Source organism: Salvelinus sp. IW2-2015, linkage group LG22, assembly GCF_002910315.2.
Source record: "Salvelinus sp. IW2-2015 linkage group LG22, ASM291031v2, whole genome shotgun sequence".
In the NCBI taxonomy this organism is placed as follows: domain Eukaryota; kingdom Metazoa; phylum Chordata; class Actinopteri; order Salmoniformes; family Salmonidae; genus Salvelinus; species Salvelinus sp. IW2-2015.
In genome coordinates, this window is record NC_036862.1 from 19,607,929 (window position 1) to 19,630,567 (window position 22,639).

The 22,639-nt window shown below is 43.1% G+C and overlaps 3 protein-coding genes, 1 non-coding gene and 1 pseudogene across 7 annotated transcripts; 3 read left to right on the forward strand and 2 right to left on the reverse strand.

Annotated features, from left to right (window-relative positions):
* Positions 1–342: 342 nt before the first annotated feature.
* Positions 343–4,767, reverse strand: ilkap (integrin-linked kinase-associated serine/threonine phosphatase). 4 transcript variants are annotated; one of them, XM_070434106.1, is made up of 10 exons: positions 4,645–4,767; positions 4,074–4,192; positions 3,785–3,942; positions 3,420–3,526; positions 2,870–2,960; positions 2,148–2,235; positions 1,773–1,906; positions 1,430–1,549; positions 1,111–1,192; positions 343–984 (listed from the first exon to the last, which is right to left on the reverse strand). In XM_070434106.1, the coding sequence occupies exons 1-10, from the start codon at positions 4,685–4,687 to the stop codon at positions 844–846; spliced, it is 1,083 nt and encodes a 360-aa protein (XP_070290207.1). In that variant the 5' UTR covers positions 4,688–4,767; the 3' UTR covers positions 343–843. The 4 variants fall into 4 exon arrangements, with proteins under 4 accessions (XP_070290207.1, XP_070290206.1, XP_023823063.1 ...); XM_070434105.1 differs by having other exon boundaries at positions 2,870–2,963; positions 4,645–4,765; XM_023967295.2 differs by having other exon boundaries at positions 2,870–2,963; positions 3,785–3,902; positions 4,070–4,192; positions 4,645–4,765.
* Positions 4,768–4,970: 203 nt separating this feature from the next.
* trnag-ucc (transfer RNA glycine (anticodon UCC)) lies at positions 4,971–5,042 on the forward strand. The gene has a single exon. It is a non-coding gene; the product is annotated as a tRNA-Gly (tRNA).
* A 5,043-nt stretch (positions 5,043–10,085) lies between these two features.
* On the forward strand, positions 10,086–14,187 carry LOC111949841 (dual specificity protein phosphatase 18-like; annotated as a pseudogene).
* Positions 14,188–14,279: 92 nt separating this feature from the next.
* On the reverse strand, positions 14,280–16,762 carry LOC111949842 (DNA-directed RNA polymerase II subunit RPB4). Its single transcript, XM_023967174.3, has 4 exons — positions 16,447–16,762; positions 15,781–15,961; positions 15,568–15,663; positions 14,280–14,643 (listed from the first exon to the last, which is right to left on the reverse strand). The coding sequence occupies exons 1-4, from the start codon at positions 16,520–16,522 to the stop codon at positions 14,565–14,567; spliced, it is 432 nt and encodes a 143-aa protein (XP_023822942.1). The 5' UTR covers positions 16,523–16,762; the 3' UTR covers positions 14,280–14,564.
* Positions 16,763–17,202: 440 nt separating this feature from the next.
* LOC111949936 (uncharacterized) lies at positions 17,203–22,072 on the forward strand. The gene is made up of 4 exons (XM_023967288.3): positions 17,203–17,470; positions 19,988–20,933; positions 21,044–21,299; positions 21,555–22,072. The coding sequence occupies exons 2-4, from the start codon at positions 20,017–20,019 to the stop codon at positions 21,789–21,791; spliced, it is 1,410 nt and encodes a 469-aa protein (XP_023823056.1). The 5' UTR covers positions 17,203–17,470; positions 19,988–20,016; the 3' UTR covers positions 21,792–22,072.
* The last annotated feature ends 567 nt before the right edge of the window (positions 22,073–22,639 follow it).

A 22,639-nucleotide genomic window follows, 5' to 3' on the forward strand; every position in this document is an offset into this window, starting at 1 on the left:
CAAGGTAAAAATCTGTTGTTCTGTCCCAGAACAAGGCAGTTAACCCACTGTTCCTAGGCTGTCATTGTAAATAAGAATATGTTCTTAACTGACCTGCCTAGTTAAATAAAGGTTAAGTTGAAAAAAGGCTGGTACTTTGAAGAATCTCAGACATATTTAACACTTTTTTGGTTACTACGTCATTCCATGTGTTATTTCATAGTTTTGATGTCAAAAATAAAGAAAAACCCTTGAATGAGTAGGTGTGTCCAAACTTTTGACTGGTACTGTACATCTGTATTATACAGGGGGGAGAGGACTTGGAGGAAGACATGAGTCCGTTAAATCTAGACTAGCTTCAGATTGGATCATACAGAGTTGTATACATTTTTTATTTTTTTTGGTACAATCTCTGAAATTATGTTCTGAAATAGTTTCTTAAAAGTACACCAAAGAAAAAGAAAATGTAACATTGAGGGCAATAAAACAACATGTGCACAAATGAGATAAGACAAGGTATTGATCAGAAAACATAAAGCCCATTTAAATCATCAGTAGTCATCAGGATAAGCAGTACAGGGCCTGATTTACACCCTACGCAGGTACGCAACASAAGCAATTAGAAATTTGCGTTCTTGCATTGTGTGCATGCGTAGTGTATACAGTTCACATTGAGTTAGAGATTAGAACACCTCCTTTATAATGAACGGTTGACCAACATGTTTCTGATGTTCGTCTGTTGGTGGCAGCGGTGGGATCTGTTCATGTGTTTTAAGGTCTGGAGCCACAGTGGACATAGCACTCAGAGGCACTGAGGCACGCAATGAGACACATCAATGATGGGCCAGATCAGGTGTCTGTTGTTCAGAAGCTAACAGACACCAGTATGACGGTAACGTTGTCGGCACATCCTCTCCTCACTGCCTCGTTGGCCAGTCTCTGACATGCTGCTTCATAGTGGCCCTCTTCCTCAGTCTGTCCCTCCTTCCTCTCAACACTCCCATTCTGAAAATACCCGCAAAACAGTGTCACACACACACTCCAAACACACAGTCACACACCACAGCAAACACACACACATCATGAGACCTCMTTTTTCCCATAAACACACATTATGAGCATGATGTATACCTGCAAGACGTTGAGAACGTATTTAACAGCTTCCTCTGCAGAGAACACTTTAAACAGACCATCACAGCCCAGGATAATGAACCTGAGAGAGAGAAAAAGAGAAAGAGAGTTCACCCATCCGTCCGCCAACAAATTCAATGAGCTTTTCCAAGTCCACATCATGTCAGTTCAGTGACTACTTCAAGGAAGGGAGTAAAAGAACATGCATTTACAAAGTATTGGAACAGGGCTCGGCTGGGAGTACCTGGCATAGTGTTACCTGTCATTGGTTGAAACCGTACATGTCTTACCGATCATTGGTTGAAAGTCAGTGTCTTACCTGTCATTGGGTGTAAGCTGACAGCGCCTGAGGTCAGGTGTGGATATGACTCCAATGCGTTTGTACTGTCCATCTCCTATAGACCTGGACACTTCCAGCACCCCAAGGACTCGCCCATCCCTGCAGCAACATACACAGCAGCAACCATGGATAAAGAGTTGATTAAATAGTTATTCCTCCTCACAGAGCAGGTCAAGGACATCACTAGTACTTATCAAAGATTCTTTTTGTTATTGATGTTTTTTTCCAGGCACAGATATACAGAGAAAGGATATGAAAGCCCAGTGAAAGCCCAGTGAAAGCCCAGTGAAAGCCCAGTGAAAGCCCAGTGAAAGCCCAGTACCTCACGGTGCCCCCCGCCCGCTGGATCCTCATGCGCTCCTCGTAGATGGTGGGGTTGTGTTCCTTACTGAGCGCCAGAGTGACACACTTCCTATCTCCGCCCTGCATTTCCTGTTCCATCCGACAGAGAACCGCCTACAGAGAGACAGAGACACAATGTTACAGGTGAGGAAATTTACTACAACGCAACAGAATAAAAAAGCAGCTTCCTATGGCAATATCATCATTGATGATGGCTAAATAAACAGGTTCAAACTAAGGTTACGTATAAAATTGCACCCTATTCCCTAGTGCATTACTTTAGCCCAGGGCCAATAGGGCACTGGTCAAAAGTGGTGCACTATATACGGAATGTGTGAGCAGAGGAGCACCTTACCCTGCTGTCTCCCAGGTTGGCTACATACACCATGTCATCCACCACTAACATACAGGTGGCTGTAGAGCCATCCTTCCAGGCAGGCTTCCTGTGGGACCAAACACACTGTACACATCGCTTCATACATTCATTCATGTAGGACAGATTAGCTCATCAATTTATAAGGCTTCTAAAATACTCCCAAATGGCAACCTATCCCCTACATAGTGCACTACTTTTGATCATGGCCCAATTGGGATACACAGCTATGTAGGGAATAGGTTGTAATTTGGGACTCAACCATAGTAATGCACAGACATTCAAAGCACTTACTAGACATCCGTGTTGCCTCCCATTGTTCCGGCTTAACACGTCTGTACGTAATAGAATGTCAGTCTGGTAAAGAGGAACTACATCACTACCTACATCACTGCCTTATCCGCTTGAATAAAATACCAAATAGTAGCTAGCAAGATGGAGATCACAGAGATTTTTAATGAGTGCATTTTGCAAGTGGCTAGTTTACATCAACTACCAACTCACTGAAACCACAAATTTTGATTTTGAATAATGACGTTCTGGCATGTTTGCCTCGTGATTTGTTGGGAGAGTTGTCTGTCTGAAGAGGACCCACCCCAGATTGTTTCCCCTCCTTATCGTAGTTACCAAGAGAGTGCGTCATATCTACCAGAACCTAGTCACTGCTGTTGCCTAGGGTCGGGTTTACAAGACTAAGCACTTACTGGCTGGAGGCTTTTTTCAAGAAGTCTTCATCTGTTTGTCGGAAGGTATCTAGTAGGCACTTCTTCACGAGTTTGTCCAGGTTCTCAGTTTCTACTGTGGGAGGAGACACACAATATGCATTAGATATTGATGAATCTTCTAGAATATTGTGAAGAGATAATACCACTAGAAATGAAAGCCAAGTTTATTGAAGATGAATAGGCATGTGATCTGAGTCATTTTTTATTATTTAACCAGGCAAGTCAGTTAAGAACAAATTCTTATTTACAATGACAGCCTACCCTGGCCAAACCCAGACAACGCGGAGCCAATTGCGCACCGCCCTATGGGACTCCTAAACACGGCTGGTTGTGATACAGCCTGGATTCGAACCAGGGTCTGTAGTGACGCCTCTAACACTGAGATGCAGTGCTTTAGACCGCTGCGACACTCAGGAGCCAAATCTCAAGAATGAACTGATGTATATTGAATATGTGAAGAGATAACACAACAAATAAATACAGCCCAGTATTTTGACAGTGAAGAGGGGATCTGAGTCTTTCCATTCACCTTTAGGGAACTTCAGGGCCAGAGTGTGGTGAAGATGTTCTGCAGCGAAGCGAGAGGCTCTAGCTCCTCCATGGCCGTCGAACACAGCGAAGTAGGCCAGACGAGACCTTCAACACAGACAGTAGTGTACGTCACTTCACTGGAGCACACCACCACACCTTCCAGGTCCTAACAGACTGACACTCCCCTATGTTAGAGAGAAGGGGACTTAGGATGTCTCCCAAAAGACATATTCTTACCTATATAGTGCACTACTTTTGGAGCCCTATGGAAGGTCTGGTCAAAAGTAGGACACTACATGACTGGCAATAGGGTGCACTTTGGGACTCATCCTGACACTGCCCTGTGTCAGAGAGGGGACTTACACTGTAGTTGGAAGGGTGGACAGGCAGGTTTTCATGTCAGATAGGAGAATGTGAGCGTCCTGCATCTCCTCTCTCTCTCCCCTCCGAGCGGCTACATACCCCTTCAGTATAGGCACACCTGGGGACACAGAGTGATCACTTTCACTCAGATTGATCATCTGGGGACACAGAGTGATTCATAGCTAGTTGTAACTCTACACCCAGACACAGACAAACAGACAAGACAGACAAACTTAAAATAAGTGACATACTGCACATTCATGTGGAAATGTCGAAAACCTTTACAAACTTTCTTTTCTTCTAGTTTTTGTCCTTCCACCACCTCATCGTCATCAGGTGCCTCTCTTTTCCTCTTGGCCCCCCTGTCCTCCAGGGGTGATGGACATGTATTCTGTACSGAGGCTTCACCTGATGCAGGACGAACCGGGACAGACAATGAAGGGAAAAGATAGCTATTCAGTCATCCAATGCTTACTGTCAACTACCTAGCTTAGCCCGTCCAGCTTAGCTAACAAGTAACGTTTGATAGCTAGTCGGGAAACCCACTGCACTGGGCCTATTAAATTAATGACTAGCTATTCTTATTAAAAAAAAATGTCAGATGATATTTGTTCAGGTAACGTTAGCTCGATAGCTAGATTTGGTTMCTCTCTCTGTCTCTGTGCTAGATAGCAGTTGACTTGCTAACCCAAACAAGGCTAGRTAACGTCACATAATTGGCTAATGTAATGTTAGCAAACACGTTATAGCAGAGGCTGGGTTAGCATTAGCAAGCTAACGTTATTTGATTACGACACCTTGAAACATGTTAAATGTGTAATTCATGAAACATGTTTAATGTGACATATCAAATTATCAACCTGCGGTTTGGGTTGGTTCTGGAAGATCGTCAAATAAATCCATATTGAAGAAGGCTCTTTCGCTGGTTTGCTGCTTCTGACTTCATTCAGGGGCGCTCGCAAATAGTAGCAAGCTAATGAACAACATTAGCAACATTAGCACATCTCCATTATTTAATCGTGACGTATTTTCAAAAAGTTTGCCTATTTTCTATGAACATTTAGCTAATTAGCTAGTCTGATATGTATATGGTCAGATTAAAAAAGATAAATTAAACTTTTTTAATTACAAAAACATCACAGTTATTACTTCAAATATGATCATGTTTCATACTTGCTTTATGTRAGCGTTGGTGGTATAGTGGTGAGCATAGCTGCCTTCCAAGCAGTTGACCCGGGTTCGATTCCCGGCCAACGCAAATCTTTTTGTAATACTGTCTGATCCCCCATTCTATGTGAAAGCATTTTGGCTATAAGCTATATGCAAACCATTTTCTACATGTTTTTTTCCCATACAATAACCGGCACAAAAGTGCCAACAATGCAACATTGAATGAAGATGTTCAAAAAGGGTTGTAATATAGCCTTCAACCACCTGGCGACYRCCGACGATTTTGGTCTCTAGTCGAACTCGGAAGCTATGTCAAGCTTTGCTTTAATAGCATCACCTCAGCAAGGTTAAGACATCCGGTTTTCGTATTATGCCTTCAAAATAAATGTCCGCGGTGAAAACGCTATGTGTATGATACAAAATCAATAGTTTTTGCAGATTTGCATAGTGCATAATGTTAAAATTATGTCCAAAAAATGTATGTGGTGAACATTTTTACCAAAGAGAATTACTATATTATATACGACAAATAATATTATAAAGTGGAGTACATTGAGAAATGGCTGGAGATTAAGTAAATGAATGTAAAGAACATACAGTAAGTAGTAATAGCCTACCGGTAAAACAAAAAATATAGGCCTAAAATGACCATTTWAAAAAATGTAACATTATTTTGATTGTATGATTATTGTTAATTTACTGCTGCTATTGTTCAAGGATGCAATTTAGAAATGTAATGTTTAAGAAAAGTCTTAGTTTATGTTTGTTGTGTTGCACGAACAAATTGCACTTCACAGAAAAAAATACAGACTGCGTGTCCATAAAACCATTCTCCAGTTTACTCACTAGTGTCCATCCCTATTTTACAAAAAAAGTGAATTTGAACAACAAGCTAGGTCATAGGAAGTGTTGCTGCACTTTTACTGTCYTCAGATAGGTTTGAATGGAGTAACTGGACACTATGGCACAAATATAGCACTGTACAGGCAAAATMATCGATTGTGTGTCCATAAAACCAGGGTCCAGTCTACTCACTGTCCCTAGAATACAAATCAGGTGCTCATCAGCATTGGGATAATATAGGTCATTTACAAGTATGCCAGTCAGTTAACACCCCATCCACTGATCACATTGTTGTCCCCCACYATGAAATCGGGGAGGGGACTGTGGTCTGTCTCCGTCCGTTCGTTAGTCACATGCAATATTTTAGACAGCACTGTTCAATCTTCGCTAATGAGAACCAAGAGGGGCCTAGCTTCCTCCTTCATGACTGGGAAAGGCCTCAATTCTAGGCCGTAGAAAATCCTACATCCATCTCATTAGATCAGAACAGGATGGATCAACAATGATTCATATTACTTGCATCCTAAAAAAAGACTAGTTGTGTTTTGCTGCAGAACACACTTACATTATTTGTCTACCCATAMGATGTAGATCACTGTTAGGTTATTTGATGTATAAGCTTCAGTAACAAAATAACACCATGGTTGTAACAACACTTTAAACAGGTACTTTTTGTGTACAATATGTTTGTCATGAGTCCACACTGTTAAGTTAACTTATMTAAATTAGACAGTCACAGAGGATTTTCTTCTGAATAACTGGTCAGGGCATAGCACTTTCCATTCAGCTTCAGGCAACTTTAATGTAAGCCTTGATCACACCTGTAGTGACTACTTCTATCCGTCATGCCCATTGTTGCTTATCCATTGTTCACTAGACATATCAACGTAATTATTCCCAACACTATGTTGAAAAACAGAATGCTTCCCACCACTAGATCACATAACTAGACGTGATCTGTACGTGATCCCAAAGCTGCCACCAATGTGGCGTAAGAAAGTGAAAGCTGCAACAGGGACTCTAACCAGGGCTCATTCTTGGCAAAGTGAGCTCTAACTGATGTTGCCATGAAAGCCTAGTAGGCCTCTGGGCAGAGGCAGTAGGCCTACAATCCTGGCATATGCCTTGTTACAATAGCCTAAGTATATAACATGATTAACACAACCATAATAATCATCATTAGACGGCCTTGGAAGTGTAAGCCAACAAAATGCATTATTTCACATTAACGTGTTTACCTGCATTGATATGGCTTAATTGATCATAGTCCAGACTCGTTATAGTTGCAAATACCATACAGTTGCACCAGGGGAATTTAAACCAAACATATATTTTTTGCATGTCTTCTGTTTCCTCACATTTATTGATGAATTAATTTCCCATCATGAAAATGTATCCCCATTCCCCAATCAAATACGTTTATRGATACCACAAAAAAATGAAAACAAGCATAGAAAACAGCAATGGCATTAATACTTTTTTTTTTTACGTAAGGCTACTATTATATTATAAATATTTCAGTGACAACCTCGTTGATTAACAATATTGGTTTGTTAACATGTTTGTTTTGTTATATAAATAATTGTGGGACACAAAAAAGGCAGTGTAGAACACCATTGCCCAAAATGCATTGTTCCAATAACTTTCAAAAGATTNCAAAATGCATTGTTCCAATAACTTTCAAAAGATTGTTCTGAAGTTTGCCCCCCTAAAAAACGTATTTTACTATGAATGAAGTCGCACAAATATTTTTATATTTTCCTATGAATTTAGTTGCACAAAAATGTGTGTATTTTCACACMAATTAAGCCACACAAAACGCATGAAATGTGCTGAAATACTTTTTTTTAAACATATTTGCAGGAATTGAGTGTGAGATTATGTTGAACATATATATAGCATTCTGTTGGTGGCAAGAATGTTGTATAATAATTGAAATAGAAAAACTGGAAGTGTTGAATCGAGTGTTGAATCAAGTGTTGTTTTTCGTATCAGTTCATACAGTGCCTTCAGAAAMTATTCAGGCCCCTTGACTTTTTCTACATTTTGTTACGTTACAGCCTTATTCTAAAATGGATTAAATAGTTTTTTRCCCCTCATCAATCTACACACAATACCCCATAATGATAAAGCAAAAACAGGTTTTTAGAAAGGTTTGGCACACATGTATTTGGGGAGTTTCTCCCATTCTTCTCTGCAGATCCTCTCAAGCTCTGTCAGGTTGGATGGGGAGCGTCGCTGCACAGCTATTTTCAGGTCTCCCCAGAGATGTTCGATCGGGTTCAAGTCCYGGCTCTGGCTGGGCCACTCAAGGACATTSAGAGACTTGTCCCGAAGCCATTCCTGCGTTGTCTTGYCTGTGTGCTTAGGGTCGTTGTCCTGTTGGAAGGGGAACCTTCACCCCAGTCGGAGGTCCTGAGCYCTCTGGAGCAGGTTTTCATCWYGGAMCTCTCTGTACTTTGCTCCGTTCCTCTTTGCCTCAATCCTGACTAGTCTCCCAGTCCCTYCAGCTGAAAAACTTCTCCACAGCATGATGCTGCGCCCACAATGCTTCACCGTAGGGATGGTGCCAGGTTTCCTCCTGACGTGACGCTTGGCTTTKAGGCCAAAGAGCTCAATCTTGGCTACATCAGACCAGAGAATCTTGTTRCTCATYGTCTGAGAGTCTTTAGGTGCCACGCTGTGTCGAGATAGCCTAGGCCTATGCTACTGCTGAAATGTGCTGAATTAATTGAGGAACATGATAACGKTCTGAATTTATGAATGGCCTGTTTTGCAATTCACAACAATGTCAMTGGCGATCAAAGTTAGGCCTACTCTATTATTACTTAATATCAGTGTCACTTGCTGTGAAATCTTTACATGATGGTGCAGCCTCAATGTGGCCCAGCGACAATCRTATTTTGGGAGAACCCTGACATATTTCCAGGGACTCTCTGGATAAATAGGAATTATTCCCGGTATTGAAACTTTGTACATTTTCCAAAATGTACCATATAGTGTCCAGGCACCCCATTTTAAGCTGTTTGGCCACAGTAAAAGGCCAGCAACACTCCGTACTATTCAGAGCAAAATGAAATGACACTGTATTTTTATTTTTWATTTCACCTTTATTTAACCAGGTAGGCCAGTTGAGAACAAGTTCTCATTTACAACTGCGACCTGGCCAAGATAAAGCAGTGCGACACAAACAACASAGTTACACATGGGATAAACAAACGTATAGTCAATAACACAATAGAAAAATKTATATGCAGTGTGTGCAKATGTAGTAAGATTAGTGAGGTAAKGCAATAAATAGGCCATAGTGGCAAAATAATTACTRTTTAGCAATTAAACACTGGATTGATAGATGTGCAGAAGATMAATGTGCAAGTAGAGATAGTGGTGTGCAAAGYACAAAAAAAAGAACAATATGGGGATGAGGTAGTTGGGTGGGKTWTTTACAGATGGGCTGCGTACAAGTACAATGATCGGTAATTTACACTGACAGCTGATGCTTAAAGTTAGTGAGGGAGATATAAGACTCCAGCTTCAGATTTTTGCAATTCGTTCCAGTCATTGGCAGCAGGAAAGGAAAGGCGGCCAAACGAGGAGTTGGCTTTGGGGATGACCAGTGAAATATACCGGCTGGAGCGCGTGCTACGGGTGGGTGCTGCTATGGTGACCAGTGAGCTGAGATAAGGTGGGGCTTTACCTGGAGCCAGTGGGGTCGGTCAAAGAATATGAAGCAAGGGCCAGCCAACGAGAGAATACAGGTCGCAGTGGTGGGTAGTATATGGGGCTTTGGTGACAAAACGATGGCACTGTGATAGACCACATCCAATTTTCTGAGTAGAGTGTTGGGGGCTATTTTGTAAATAATCATCGCCGAAGTCAAGGATTGGTAGGATGGTCAGTTTTACGAGGGTATGTTTGGCAGCATGAGTGAAGGATGCTTTGTTGCAAAATAGGAAGCCGATTCTAGATTTAATTTTGGATTGGAGATGCTTAATGTGAGTCTGGAAGGACAGTTTACAGTCTAACCAGACCCCTAGGTATTTGTAGTTGTCCACATATTCTAAGTCAGAACCGTCCAGAGAAGTGATGCTAGTCGGGCGGGCGCGTGCAGGCAGCGATCGGTTGAAAAGTATGCCTTTAGTTTTACTAGCATTTAAGAGCAGTTGGAGGCCACGGAAGGAGTGTTGTATGGCATGGAAGCTCATCTGGAGGTTTGTTAACACAGTGTCCAAAGAAGGGCCAGAAGTATACAAAATGGTGTCGTCTTTAAAATACATAATTAATTTCTTCAAGCCACACCTCGCCACACCCACCAAAAGGGAGCAAACGTACCTCAAAGTCTGTTCAAGAACGTACAACTACAGTTCATCCATGTAGTTTATGGGCCTAGCTACATTTCTTATTCCCCCCTCTATACGCCACTTCCGGTTGAACATGCAACAAGGGAGTTTGTTGTTTTGAAAAGTTTGTGACAAAGTTCGCTGTTTTGGAAAGTTTTGAAAGTCTGGTTAATAGAAAGCTACCTTTTGAGTTTGGATCCGGCGATGCGGTTGGCATCAGTTGATGGAACCGCTACTATCTGTCCAGTGATCCTGCCGACCAAGGCCGGGTCTGAGGAGTTGCTTGGTGTAGCTGCTAGCTAGCTAGCTGCCTATCAAGTGTGGTGGAATATTCTATTCAAGTGAGAGAGACTTTGTCATTTCTTCAAACAATCATCTTTATTCAATATCGACTAATTATTGCAATAATGAAACCATCGACCCAACAGTCTTGACATTTGGGCCGAGAGCCTAACTGATAATGATAAAWCAGAGACCTTATATAGGACTTAAAAATGCTAAGTCAGACTGGTTTCAGCTCTCATAAGCCACCTTGGTTGTCTACACAGGATGGTGTTTCACCCCCAACCCGGCTTAGTTTCCCAGATGCCAGGTAGGTGAGACAATGAGGCATTGTTCTAAACTCTTCCAGGCTATCTCTATCTCGGGTCACACACCACATCTTGTCTATGGAATGCCAGCGTTTAGGTTTTTATCACCAATCATTGTCAGCTCAAGCCATCTCTAGCAGACTAACTGCAGGAAGCTAGAGTGGAAACCATCTCTTTACAGAAACACAGAATTAAACAGAACAGAAATGTCCTATTTGTTAAGTATTAATTGCTAACTATTAATATCAAACTAAGCAGGTAAATAGGTACTTTTCCTATCACACAAGCTTGCTGGGTTTTCTTGAGGGCTTGAAAGCAGCCCGCGYCACGGTTAGCCATTGTGGCTAGAACRGCGGATTGTCCCGGGCTTGTTGCTGTCTAGATCTCTGCTGTTTGTTGTTGTTTCCAGGCTTCCCTGTGATATGMCATGTCTTGAACTGCGAGAAGTAACAGGGTAACCTATGTTGTTACCYTGACAAAGACCACAGGACTGGAAAACCCACCACCGGCCCAGGCCGATAGTGGTCAAGTTCCTGAGGTTCAAGGACAAGGTAGCTGTTCTGGAAAGAGCCAAGAACTTGAGAGGAATGTACATCTTCCTATACAAGGACTATCCTAAAGCTGTGCGCCAGAAGAGGAAAGAACTTATCCCAGCCAAGAAAGCTGCCAGAGTGTGTGGGGACATTGCTTACATCCGTTATGACAGGCTCATTGTCCACCCTCCCAAAAGCCTGGAAGTGATGAGAGAGCCAAGCCTATGGGTTCGTAGCTTCAACCCCGCAMCACACACACACAAACTGATTAATGGACTCCAGAAAGTATGTTTTATCTTGCTTTGTTTGCTCTTTTCCATATGATGTCTATCTTTGATAAGCTACCCAGGAAAGGGCTGAAATACCCAGTATTAAATATACAGTGAAGTCGGAAGTTTACATACAACCTAGCCAAATATATCTAAACTCAGTTCACAATCCTGACATTAATCCTAGTAAAAATTACCTGTCTTAGGTCAGTTAGGATCACCACTTTATTATTTAAGAATGTGAAATGTCACGAATATAGTAGAGTGATTTATTTCAGCTTTATTTCTTTCATCACATTCCCAGTGGGTCAGAAGTTACATACAATTACTATCTAGTATTTGTGTAGCATTGCTTTTAAATTGTTTAACCTTGGGTCAAACGTTTCAGGTAGCTTCCACAATAGTATGGGTGAATTTTGTCCCATTCCTCTGACAGCTGGTGTACTGAGTCAGGTTTGTAGGATTCTCCTTGCTCGCACACACTTTTTCAGTTATGACCCACACATTTTCTATAGGCTTGAGGTCAGGGCTTGGTGATGGCCACTACCAATAACTTGACTTTGTTGTCCTTAAGCCATTATTGCCACAACTTTGGAAGTTATGCTTGGGGTCATTGTCCATTTGTAAGACCATTTGCGACCAAGCTTTAACTTCCTGACTGATGTCTGAGATGTTGCTTCATTATATCCACATAATTTTTCATCCACATGATGCCATCTATTTTGTGAAGTGCACCAGTCCCTCCTGCAGCAAAGCACCCCACAACATGACGCAGTCACCCCTGTGCTTCACGGTTGGGATGGTGTTCTTCGGCCTGCAAGCATCCGCCTTTTTCTCCAAACATAACAATGGTCATTATGGCCAAACATTCTATTTTTGTTTCATACAGACCAGAGGACATTTCTCCAAAAAGTACAATCTTTGTTCCCCATTGCAGTTGCAAACTTAGTCGGCTTTTTATGGCGGTTTAGGAGCAGTGGCTTTCTTCCTTGCTGAGCAGTCTTTCAGGTTATGTTGAATATAGGTCTCCTTTTACTTGGATATAGATACTTTTGTACCTGTTTCCTCCAGCATCTTCACAAGGTGCTTTGCTGTTTTTCTGGGATTGATTGCACTTTTCGCACCAAAGTACGTTCATTCTTAGAGACAGAACCGTCTCCTTCCTGAGCGGTATACGGCTGCGTGGTCCATGGTGTTTTACTTGCGTACTATTGTTTGTACAGATAACGTGGTACCTTCAGGTGTTTGGAATTGCTCCAAGGATGAACCAGACTTGTGGTCTACAATTCTTTTCTGAGGTCTTGGCTGATTTCTTTTGATTTTCCCCATGTTGTCAAGCAAAGAGGCAGTGAGTTTGAAGGTAGGCCTTGATCAATCCACAGGTGCACTCCAATTGATCAAATTATGTCAATTAGCCTATCAGAAGCTTCTCAAGCGATGACATAATTTTCTGGAATTTTCCAAGCTGTTTAAAGGCACAGTCAACTTACTGTATGTAAACTTCTGACCCACTGGAATTGTGATACAGTGAATTATAAGTGAAATAATCTGTCTGTAAACAATTTTTGGAAAATGACTTGTCATGCACAAAGTAGATCTCCTAACCGACTTGCCAAAACTATAGTTTGTTCACAAGAAATTTGTGGAGTGGTTGAAAAACATGTTTTAATGACTCCAWCCTAAGTGTATGTAAACTTCCGACTTCAACTGTACATTGGATCTTTTCTGGTAAGTAAGTCAAGTCGCAATTAAGTAAAGATATTCATGTTTGTGCTGTACTGAACTAAAGACTTGTTTGCATCTTTTTACAATTGAATCTTGTTTCTCTGTTGCAGTGAGCCAGCCAGGAAGCTGTCAATGTCCATTCCCCATGTCAGTCTCCCAGATCACCACGTCTCTGTGTAGTGTGGATGCAGTCTTCAAGCCCACCAGTATCTCCAGGAGGAACATAACTGATAGTCAGCACCACAGCAGAGCAGCCCTGTCCTCTGTACGGGGGGAGGCAGTGTCTCCAGGTACCTATCGTGAACCAGCCTCATGCCCTTTTGGCCTGCCACTTCACTGTTGTCGCAGAGTGTATCCATAACAACCAGTCAGGTAGTACACTGGTGTAGTGCACTGCAGGCTGGAGCCATACTCCTACCCTGATCATGGCTTACCAATGATGTATGAGGGGGGGGGTGGGGTATCACTGCACCAGGCCCATGGGTGGGTCCTGAAATACAGACCTCACATCCGACCCAACGCTGTATTCTGGAGGCAGCTGATGGAGTATGAGAAAAGGTTCTATGGGAAGAACACTGAGGATGGCTGCTACCTCCTGCGGTGTGCTGCCTGAGGCCCTGGACGGACAAGAGGCGGCTCTTTACTGTGTGAGTGGCTTATGGGGTGTCCCCCAAATGACACCCTATTCCTTATATAGTGCACTACTTCTGCCGGGGCCTAAAGGGAATAAGCTGCCATTTGGGACAGAACGATGGCTTGTCAGATGGCTTTCTGCAYTGTCTGAGAAAGTAATGAGTGCAAGTAGACCTGACTGACATGTCCTAACTTMGAGACAATTACTGTGAAATGGTCTGTGGCTTCGCTGGGACTCTTTTCATTCAATTTTTCTCTACCAGCTATATCCAACTATGTACCGTTTCATACGGTGGCATTCATTTGAGAAAATGTTGATTGCATTTGACAAGATGAAGTGAACAACCACTTTGTATAGCAGGGAAATGAAAATAAAACAAATTGCTATGAAAAGTATTTCAGATGTTTATTTGAAAAGTATTTACATTTAGGAATGTATGTATTCATCCTAGCTTGGTATGGTCTTCAAAATGGATATAATGAATGTACATCTGTTAACCCCCCACAAAAAAAGTCTGATCTGGAGGTACCCATCCTGGGGAGAACGGTCAAAAGCAGTGCACTATTAGTGAATAGGGTGTCATTTGGTACTCAGTGTCCTTCTGGGTGAGTAGCGGAGACCAGTATATTCTGACATAATGGGTTTAGGTTAGAATAGGCCAGATGAGGAATTGTCCTCAGTACTGGAAACTTCTCTTGGTCTGAATGTCATCAAGGATTTGCTGCAGCTCCTCATCCTCAAATCGCCCCTCCACGCTGCAGAGAGAACAAACAGGTTTCAGAACAAAACAGCACAACTACTGTCACTAAATGTAYCATTTATTTAACTAGGCAAGTCAGTTAAGAACAAATTCTTATTTACAATGACGGCCTACCGGGGAGCAGTGGGTTAACTGCCTTGTTCACGGGCAGAACGYCAGATTTTCACCTTGTCAGCTCTGGGATTTTATCCAGCCACCTTTCAGTTCCTGGCCAAATGCTCTAACCACTAGGCTACCTGCCACACAGTTTGGTTATACCAAACGTTTAAGCCCYATTTCCTGGTCAAGAGCCGACTGCTACCCAATCAGAGACAAGGTTTAAAGTCTGGGTTAGAGCAGGGGTTTCTAAAGTTTTTCACTCAGGCCCTCCTTCCAGCATTGGGGAACATCCCGCGCCCCCCTGCGTAAGCACCACATCTATTTCTAGGGGCACAAGCTCTGTTCATGACACAAACTGTTCACAACCCTCTTGTTGGCAGAGAGAACATGTTGAAGGTTTAAAGCTTCATTCCTGCAATTGTACACATTTTGTCATGGGGTGCAGAGAAAATGTTGCTGTTTTAAAGCTAATTTTCTTCAAATTCATTACATTTTGCCCTTTCTAATGTGTATTCATGTGATARGAGTGACTCAAACATTACAAGATATTTAGGCAAAAAAAAACGCTTTAAAAAGTTAACTGACATGGGATAGTTGATCTGGACATTCTTGACAAGTTATAAATAGCTCTCTAAGGTATGCAATGACTGACATGACAAGAGGAACTGATGATGCACTACCCAACTTCAAAATGGCACCTTGTGCACTTTCTAGAGTAAGTTGAAAACCAGTCTGGCGCCCCCCCCCGGTAGTTTGGGAACCACTGGTTTAGAGGGCTGAGTATGGCGATAAGTGAGGAGACAGTAACAGCAGGTCTTACCTAGGGATGAGGGCTTTGGCCTCCTCCGCTGCTTCAGGACAAAGGTTGGCCAAACTGGCTAACTCAAACTTATGCAGCTTCTTCTGCAAGAGCAAGCTGTGGGATACAGGACAATAATTTCAGTCAACGAAAACATTCACCACCATATAAATGTACATTGACTTTTACAGGGTATTGACATTTATTTTTGATAGTGACAACAGTTACACTGACCTGCGAACACTGGCGATAGTTTCTCTGTTTTTGAACCGGCTGAAACGTGCAGTATAATTCAGAGTTTTCATGAAGACCTCAGATAGCTCTTGTTCGTCCTCTGCACTCTCGTTCTGCTGCTTGCGATGCTCCAGAAGCATGTGTACCTCAGAGTTTAGAAGTGTCTCCGCGTTCTCGAACTCTGAAGAACGCAGGGGAGGGGTGGGTTTTAATTAAGCCATAAGGCCTGAGGGGGTGTGGAGTATGGCCAATATACCACAGCTAAGGGCAGTAAAAACMGGTATTTTTATTGCTCTAATTACGTTGATAACCAGTTTATAATAGCAATAAGGCTCCTCTGGGTTGGTGATTTATGGCCAATATACCACGGCTAAGGGCTGTGTACAGGCACTCCGCGTTGCGTCGTGATTAAGAACAGCCCTTAGCCGTGGAATATTGGCCATTAATCACCAACCTCTCGAGGAGCCTTACTACTATTGTAAAAACTGGTTACCAACGTAATTAGAGCAGTAAAAATACCAGTGGTATACGGTCTGAAATACCAGAATTCAGGGCTCAAACCACCCAGTTTATCATTTGGAATATAGTTAGTTAGATAGCTACCTTGGTACCTTAAGTAAATCGTTATATTCAATATAGTTAACATAAATACATTTGGATACGAACCTTTGGGGAAAAGTAGCTGAGAAGCGTCCTCCTCAATATCTCCGACAGTTGTTGTTGAACCGCCACTGGACGCCATGCTGCTTGTCACACTGAATGAATGAGCCTTCCTAGCTGCGGGTACAGTTTTTTAAAAATGGATCAAAAAAGAAACAGCTGATATCCAGTTGCTTGCTCTGAACCAAAAATGCCGTATATCGGCGCCTTATAATTGTTTCGGCATTACAAAAACACTAGCACAACGAATCTCCAAATTCATCAAGGAAGGAAGCTGCTAGCTAAAAAAAAAACTGCGTACCAATCAGCGTCTCGTCAGAAACACAAAAAAGTACTTCTGGGTCACGGAATTTCAGAGATTTTCAAAATAAAAGTCCCCCGACGTAATAGTAGAAAGGTGTCAAAAACCTGTATTTGTTCATGATATATAACAAATAATTGTCTAAACATTAACAATGATCAATATTTGTTCATATTTAAGTGACATTTGGGTTTTAAAACATGTTCAAATGTCAAATAAATGACCCCAATGCGAATCAATGTACATATATTACATATTGGTTTATAGATTAAAAACTATTCTGGGTGCCACACAGAGTATTGTAGCGAATACTCAGTAGGGTCTGTAGAATGTATGGGCTATTTTATCTCACTTGGTGCTTTCAAGACAACTTGGAACTCAGAAAAAAACGAGGTCAAACGATGACTTCAGAAAGTCGGAGCTCTAGAAAGATGGCAGAGTTTCCGACTTGGAATTCCGAGTTGAAAGACCTCTCAAAACAATTTTTCCCAATCGGAGCTCGTTTTTTTCCGAGTTCCCAGTTGTCGTTAAGGCGACAACTGACACTAGACAAGTTCGATACACAAAAACACAGACACACACACACACACACACACAGCAGCAGCAAGCCAACAGGATGAATCTGACGTGCTCGTCATGAGATAGTGAGTCACGTAGTAGATATTCAAATCCACCTTAGAACCAGTTTCACTTTCATACACAGCTCGAGACTAGACAGAACTTCATCCGGTAAGCGAAACAAATATTTTACGCAATACCATTATTGCCTGTAATTTAATAGAAAAGTAGAGTAGGACAATGATGTCCTCAGTTTATACGACCGTATAGCCTATTGACATAGGTCTGCTGTATTCTTTCTAAAACTATTCGTTTGAAACGGCCAAAAACCTAAAAGGGTTCTTCGGCTGTCCCCATATGAGAACCTTTTTGGTTCCAGGTAGAACCCCGTTGGGTTGTATGTAGAACCCTTTCCACAGAGGGTTCTACATGGAACCCAAAAGWGTTCTACTTGAAACCAAAAAGAGTTCTCCTATGGGGACAGCGGAAGAACCCTTTTGGAACCCTTTTTTCTAATAGTGTAGGATTGCAGAAAATTTGCTTCTGGACCAGTGTCAGGAATATAAATATATAAGTATGTGAAGGGTGTGTATGGACAGTATGTGAATAGAAAATGTGTGTACAGCAGTAGATGTATAGGATGAGCCATAGAATACATTACAGTTGAAGTCGGAAGTTTACATACACCTTAGCAAAGTACATTTAAACTCAGTTTCTCACAATTCCTAACGTTTAATCTTAGTAAAAATACCTGTCTTAGGTCAGTTAGGATCACCACTTTATTTTAAGAATGTGAAATGTCAGAATAATAGTAGAGAGTGATTTATTTCAGCTTTTATTTCTTTCATCACATTACCAGTGGGTCAGAAGTTTGCATACACTCAATTAGTATTTGGTAGCATTGCCTTCAAATTGTTTAACTTGGGTCAAACGTTTCAGGTAGCCTTCCACAAGCTTTCCACAATAAGTTGGGGGAATTTTGTCCCATTCCTCCTGACAGAGCTGGTGTAACTGTATCTGGTTTGTAGGCCTCCTTACTCACACACGCTTTTTCAGTTCTGCCCACAAATGTTCTATAGGGTTGAGGTCAGGGCTTTGTGATGGCCACTCCAATACCTTGACTTTGTTGTCCTTAAGCCATTTTGCCACAACTTTGGAAGTATGCTTGGGGTCATTGTCCATTTGGAAGACCCATTTGCAACCAAGCTTTAACTTCCTGACTGATGTCTTGAGATGTTGCTTCAATATATCCACATAATCTATTTTGTGAAGTGCACCAGTCCCTCCTGCAGCAAAGCACCCCCACAACATGATGCTGCCACCACCGTGCTTCACGACTTTCTGTACCCGCAGTCATTGGTGTCGGGTAAGGTGGAGGTGATCCTTAACCATTCTCTCAAAGCACTTCATGATGACAGAAGTGAGTGCTAAGGGGCAATAGTAATTTAGTTCAGTTACCTTCACTTTCTTGGGTACAGGAACAATGGTGGACATCTTGAAGCAAGCTGGGACAACATACTGGGATAAGGAGAGATTTAATATGTCCGTAAACACTCCAGCCAGCTGGTCTGRACATGCTATGATGATGCGGCACACAGTCCTTGTGAGCGGCGTGGCCTCACATCGGCGCCTCAGTGTTGTTTTCGTCGAAGTGGGCAATGAAAGTGTTTAGCTTGTCCGGGAGCGAAGCGTCACTGTCCCCGACTTGGCTGGCTTTCCCTACCACATGCATCTCTTGTCCGAMCCGTTGAATTGCGACTCCACTTTTTCCATGTACTGTCGTTTTGCCTCATTGATTGCCTTACGGAGGTCATAGCCTGTTTGTTTGTACATGTCCATGTCCCCAGTCACCTTTCCGTGGTTAAATACAGAGGTTTGTGCTTTCAGTTTTGTGCGAATGCTGCCATCTATCCATGATTTTTGGTTTGGATAAGTTCTAATCATCACAGTAGGACAGAACATTTCCCTGTTCGAGTGATCAAAATAGTCTTGAAGCTTCCTGCTTAAGTTTCTGCCTTTAGGCGGGGAGGAGCAGCATGGAGGTGTGATCTGATTTGCCAAAGGGAGGGCGGGGGAGGGCCTTGTAGCCGCCCCGGAAGGGAAAGTAACAATGGTCAAGCATGTTCTCCCCGCGTGTAGCACAGAAGATTTTCCTCCGATTTTCTTTATTAACGTCCCCAGCTACAATAAATGCGGCCTCGGATATGCGGTTTGTAGTTTGCACAAAGTCAAGTGTAGTTCCTTGAGAGCCATCACAATGTTGGGCTTGGGGGGGGGGATATACACGACAATAACCGAAGAAAATTCTCTCGGGAGGTAATGCAGTGGGCATTTGATGTAAGATGTTGAGTGGATGGCTGAGCTGAGCTAGTCTGGAGAAAGAGAGAGTTGAGCTGACCAACAGCTCACACGGTTGTGTGTGTGGTAGCCAGCCTAATGCCGCGTTCATGTCGGGAACTCTTAAATACGACCCACTTACTAGGAAACATGGGTATGATCTCTGGACCCTGATCTTTCCCACATGCTGAACTCAGACTTCATARACCACTGAAAATTGCAACAAACATGGCAATTTATTACAAACAGTAAACCATGCCACACACAGCATGTCCAGCTCTAGGAATAGGACATAGAAATGGTTTACATGCCACAGTATCTTACCTCCTCTTTTTTGTATTGAATTTACAGAATACTAACTTCTTGAAACTCACGGAACCATGAGTCCCAGAAATACAAGCAAAAATGTCTCTCACGTTGACAGCTCAGCCTTAAAGAGCCCACCGAAACAAAGGCATATCAACAAAGGTTCCACCCTAAATCCCTCTAATGGCTCAGGGGACTCAGGAACCAGCAGAGCGATGGCCAGCCAGGCCAGGGAAGCAGGAGCAAACACAGACACACGTTATGCCAAGAAGAACATCCCTACTGTCAGATATCATCCTGACATCGCACAGAAGAGACCTGAGGCCCATCAGCATAGTCATAGCCCTGACAAGAGCAGCCAGGTCAGGGGTAAGCCTGTGGTCTCTCRCCCCAGGACCAATCAGGATCAAATAAAATTGAATAAAATCAGCAGAGCCACGGCCAGCCAGGCCAGGGGAGCAGGAGAAAAGACCACAGACACACGTTACGCCAAAAGGAACATCCCTACTGTCAGATATCATCCTGACATCGCAGAGAAGAGAGCTGAGGCAGAGAAGAGAGCTGAGGCAGAGAAGAGAGCTGAGGCAGAGAAGAGAGCTGAGGCCCATCAGCATAGTCATAGCCCTGACAAGAGCAGCCAGGTCAGGGGTAAGCCTGTGGTCTCTCCCCCCAGGACCAACCAAGTTGGGGGGAGCTCCATGGTCTCTCCCCTCAGGCCCAAAGCACTGCCCCTGGGGTTAGGTCAGAAAGTAGAGGTGGAGGCGGTGGAGCTCCAGACCCGGGGCCAGAGAGAGAACCCCAGCTGGTTCTCCTGGCGTCAGAGCCGAATCACAGCGTCGGTCGCTCACCGACTCGCCCATAGCCGCTTCGTTACTGGCCAGAGCATGACCCCGCCGGCTTCCTACCTGGCCGCCATCACAGGCCGCGGTCCCAACGTCAAGACCCGCGCCATGACCTGGGGCATTGAGCGGGAAGCCGAGGCCGTGCGGAGGTACCATCTATGCATTTACTTTAATTGTTCTGCGATTGTTTTTAAATGTTGTATTAAATGTTGTATTCTGTGGCTGTAATGAAGTACAATCTCATCTCATTTTATCTCAGATATCAGAGCCTGAAGAGCAAGTCCCTGGGCCGGGAGGTGAGGGTGCAGGAGTGTGGCTTGTTCATCGACCCCCAGCGCCCCTGGCTAGCAGGCAGTCCTGATGGCATCGTAGAGGACCAAAGCACCGGCCAACGGCTGCTCTGCCTAGAGGTTAAGTGTCCCTACAAGCACCGTCAGAACACTGTAGCCCAGGCCTGTAGAGAGGACCCAGCCTTCTGCCTGATAATACAGGACCAGGGGGAGGAGGGAGAACAGGTTAGTTAAGACATGTTGTTTGTTGTATCATTGTACCCCCTGACTTGGGCTATACCAAGCTTTATTTAATTTTTGTTCAAGCATACTATCATAATAAAGGCATTTTAATTATATGAAGAGTGCCTTGTCTTGGTCTCCCTTGTTTTTGATGACCAGTTAGTGACCAACCCCTTAACCAAAGAGCACCTTCAATCTATAKAGATCTACCTACTAGTGTATTCTAGCAGCACTTCCCAATTTTTCATTTCTTTACAGGTGAGGTACCATCTGAAGCCAGACCACAGCTATTTCACCCAGATCCAGTGCCAGCTGGCGGTGACAGGGTTAACCCAGGCTGACCTAGTGGTGTTCACCCTGAAGGAAACAGCCATTGTCCCGGTGACCTTTGACCCTGTGTTCTGGGACGACACCCTGGCCAAGCTGGAGATGTTCTACACCGATGCTGTCCTGCCCTACATCAGAGACTTACCAGATATGAGGCCGGAGGAGTAGCTAGCATGCTACTCCTCCGGAGTAGCTAGCTTGTTCAGGATGTGACTAGCTGGTTCAGGATGTCAGATATGGAAGTCCTGAGACAAACTGTAGTTGTGTCTGTGTTAAAGYACTGGTCTGGGTTGTGTCTGTGGTAAAGGACTGGTCTGGGTTGTGTCTGTGGTAAAGGACTGGTCTGGGTTGTGTCTGTGGTAAAAGGCTATGGCGACTGCAGGCTTGGAGACTTTAACCTATTACTTTACGGTCAAATATTTGAATGTAAATAAACCATGCCTGCCTTACATCTCAGATACATGAAGCTGATTTCATGTGAGCAGAGATCAACCTATTACTGAACAAAAATATAAACACAACATGCAACAATTTTAAAATATTTGACTGATTTTAAAGAAGGAAATCTGTCACTTTAAATAAATGAAAAGGGCCTAATCTATGGATTTAACATGACTGGGCAGGGGTACAGGCCCACCCACTTGGGAGCCAGGTCCACCCACTGGGCTGGTGTGGTTACACGTGGTCTGCAGTTGAGGCCAGTTGGACATACTGCCAAATTATCTAAAATGACGTTGGAGGCGGCTTATGGTAGATAAATGAACATGAATTTCTCTGGCAACAGCACGCTCCCTCAAAACATGATACAGCTATGACATTGTGTTGTGTGACAAACCTCACATTTTAGAGTGGTCTTTTATTGTCCCCAGCACCTAGTGCACCTGTGTAATGATCATGCTGTTTAATCAGCTTCTTGATATGCCACACTTTTCAGGTGGATGGATTATCTTGGCAAAGGAGAAATGCTAACCAACAGGGATATGAACAAATTTGAGAGAAATAAGCTTTTTGTGCTT